Below are 2,462 nucleotides of genomic sequence, written 5' to 3'. Positions count from 1 at the left end.
GCATCGCAAGGAATCTAGCCCCCGACCTGCTGGTCCACCTCCCAGGCCCCACCTGTCGGCTGGGCCCCGGCCGCAAACCCACCCGGCCTCCGTGTTCCCCCTCGCAGGGACCCACCTGCCATAGGTGGCTTGGCGACGTGTCATGGCTGGCACGAGCTGCGGGCGGAAGGCTAGACTAGTGCACGCAACTGCTACTGGCAAGTGGCAACCGCCTCTATATATGCGAGCCTCCAAGGCACGCAACCGAACGACGACGAGCAGTGCAAGCCAAGCATTCTCACGCTAGCTGTTCTCTGCTTGTCGTCGTCTCTCGTCTCGTCTCGTGCGTCTCGGCGAGTTCGTCGTCGGTGCATCCACCAGCGAGCATTTTATCTGTGATCGATCGGCGCCGGCCATGGAGATGATCGACGCGGAGCTGCGTCTTGGCCCACCCGGGAGCAACAGCGACGTCACCGTCTTGCAGCCGGCGAGGAAGCCGCTGGCGTCGGCGGCGGCGAAACGACCGTCGTCGTCGGTGGTGAAGAGCGAGGCTTCCGTGACGGACGACCATGACGACGCCGCACCGGCCTCCAAGTAAGTCGCCAGCACACGCATGCGCTTTCGTTAGCTGCAGCTAGCAGCTAGCAGCCGACCGAGCTGACGCTGTGTCCGTGTGAACGCCGCAGGGTTCAGGTGGTGGGGTGGCCGCCGGTGAGAGCGTACCGGAAGAACGCGTTCCACGCGGCGGCGGAGGCGAGGAGGACCAAGGGCGGCGAGCAGGGAGGCTTGTACGTGAAGGTCAGCATGGACGGGGCGCCCTTCCTCCGGAAGGTGGACCTGCGGACCTACGGCGGCTACCGGGAGCTGAGGGACGCGCTGGACGCGCTCTTCGGCTGCTTCTCCTCCTCCTCGGCCGACGGCGGCTGTCAGTTCGCCATCGCCTACGAGGACAAGGACGGCGACCTCATGCTCGCCGGCGACGTGCCCTGGGAGTAAGTACCAACATCTAATCCATCCATTAATTGGATCACGTACGGGTCCAATATAAAGGATCGGAGGAACAACACCTGACCTTTCTGTGGATTTTGCAGGATGTTCATCTGTTCTTGCAAGAAGCTGAGAATCATGAGGGGCTCCGAAGCAAGATAACCCAGCAACGAGGATGCGAGAACCTGTTGGATGCATGCATGGAGGACCAGCTATGGTCGAACTCATGCATGAGAGCTAGAGAGAAGATAGGATTTTGCAGGGTGTTCGGCTGTACTACTTTCAGCTTGTTTCAGCTTATTCTCTCTTGCAGAACACTACGATCACTCGATGGATACGCATGGTGCTCTACAGACATGGAATTGAAGGCGTTGGGTATACCTGCATGGGGAGGAGGGCGCGGCAAGCCGCCAGCCCATGCATGCACGCGTCGTCGTGTTCTACGGCCAGGCAGCCCGGCCCATACACACCATGGAGATGGAGGTGACGATTCAAGAGCTACCTAGGATTTGTACTGTGTGCACATAAGTTGTAGCTTTTCATTTGTAATTTTGAGTTTCCCTTTTGTATGTGCCCTGGGTGGATGGATATTAATTCATTATAGGGGGTGCAGTCGCGCTCGCGCGCAAAAAAGAATTATGTGATTATTAGAGCTAAATTTTCACCATTTTATACACTCCATGTTAAAAATCATTGCACCAACGAGGCAAGCGCATCTCCTCCGGTTAGCTCCAGCTCCACCCCTAGACCTGAGTGAGCAAGTTTGAGAAAATGTATGGAGGAAAAGAGAGGGAAATTTCAAATTCGACTTCGAACTTGTGTCAACATCCTTTTACTTTCGGTATCTCCTGACACTATAAAAGTCACAATGAAAATACCACTACTAGTTTGGCAACTGTTTTGTCTGATAAAGCTGCTGCTTTTCTCACTCAGCCTGTTCACTTGTTGGTTTCAACTAGCCCAAACCAGCCAGCCAACAGTGTTTTCCTCTCACACCAAACCAGTACCAGCCAGCCCAGAAAACAACCAGCGAACAGGCCGACTGTCTCTTCGTGTCTTTTCGTTTCTAAGGCACATCGTTCTCCAATCTCCAGTGGGGGCAGTTGAAATTCATGAGAGAAAAGCCATAGCGGAAGACATCACATTGCGAATGCATCTCAGATCTGGGTAAAGTCGACAAGTCCTTTCTGGTAGTCGATAGCCATCAACGGTCATCGTTTTTCTGCGCTCAACTAATTTGGTAGTACAGGCGTACAGCATGGAGTTTGCCATTAAGACTGCCACACCGTACCTGAGCAGTGAGCAGGCACAGGACAACCGTTCTTTGCTGCAACCATCTGTATACCGATAATAGTATAGACATGCTGATAAACACGCAGATGCCCCCGGTCCCCTTGGTCTTTTGTTTCGTTACGCGCAGATGGAGATAACTAGACAGAAATAGTAGCACTCAATAGTGAAAGCTACCATGGAGCTCAGTCAGATCTCAGATGCAT

At 54.3% G+C, this 2,462-nt stretch overlaps 1 protein-coding gene across 1 annotated transcript; it reads left to right on the top strand.

Annotated features, from left to right (window-relative positions):
* Window positions 1-242: 242 nt before the first annotated feature.
* Window positions 243-1,774, top strand: LOC136478549 (auxin-responsive protein IAA14-like). Its single transcript, XM_066477004.1, has 3 exons — window positions 243-573; window positions 666-971; window positions 1,071-1,774. The coding sequence occupies exons 1-3, from the start codon at window positions 395-397 to the stop codon at window positions 1,126-1,128; spliced, it is 543 nt and encodes a 180-aa protein (XP_066333101.1). The 5' UTR covers window positions 243-394; the 3' UTR covers window positions 1,129-1,774.
* Window positions 1,775-2,462: the final 688 nt, after the last annotated feature.

The sequence above is a fragment of the Miscanthus floridulus genome, chromosome 1, assembly GCF_019320115.1.
Source record: "Miscanthus floridulus cultivar M001 chromosome 1, ASM1932011v1, whole genome shotgun sequence".
Taxonomy (NCBI): Eukaryota; Viridiplantae; Streptophyta; class Magnoliopsida; order Poales; family Poaceae; genus Miscanthus; species Miscanthus floridulus.
This window is presented reverse-complemented; position numbering and strand designations above follow the sequence as displayed.

Coding starts and splice junctions, on each gene's coding strand:
- LOC136478549 (XM_066477004.1), top strand. CDS start 395: ATGGAGATGATCGACGCGGAGCTGCGTCTTGGCCCACCCGGGAGCAAC. Junction 574..665: donor GACGCCGCACCGGCCTCCAA/GTAAGTCGCCAG, acceptor TGAACGCCGCAG/GGTTCAGGTGGTGGGGTGGC. Junction 972..1,070: donor GCCGGCGACGTGCCCTGGGA/GTAAGTACCAAC, acceptor TGGATTTTGCAG/GATGTTCATCTGTTCTTGCA.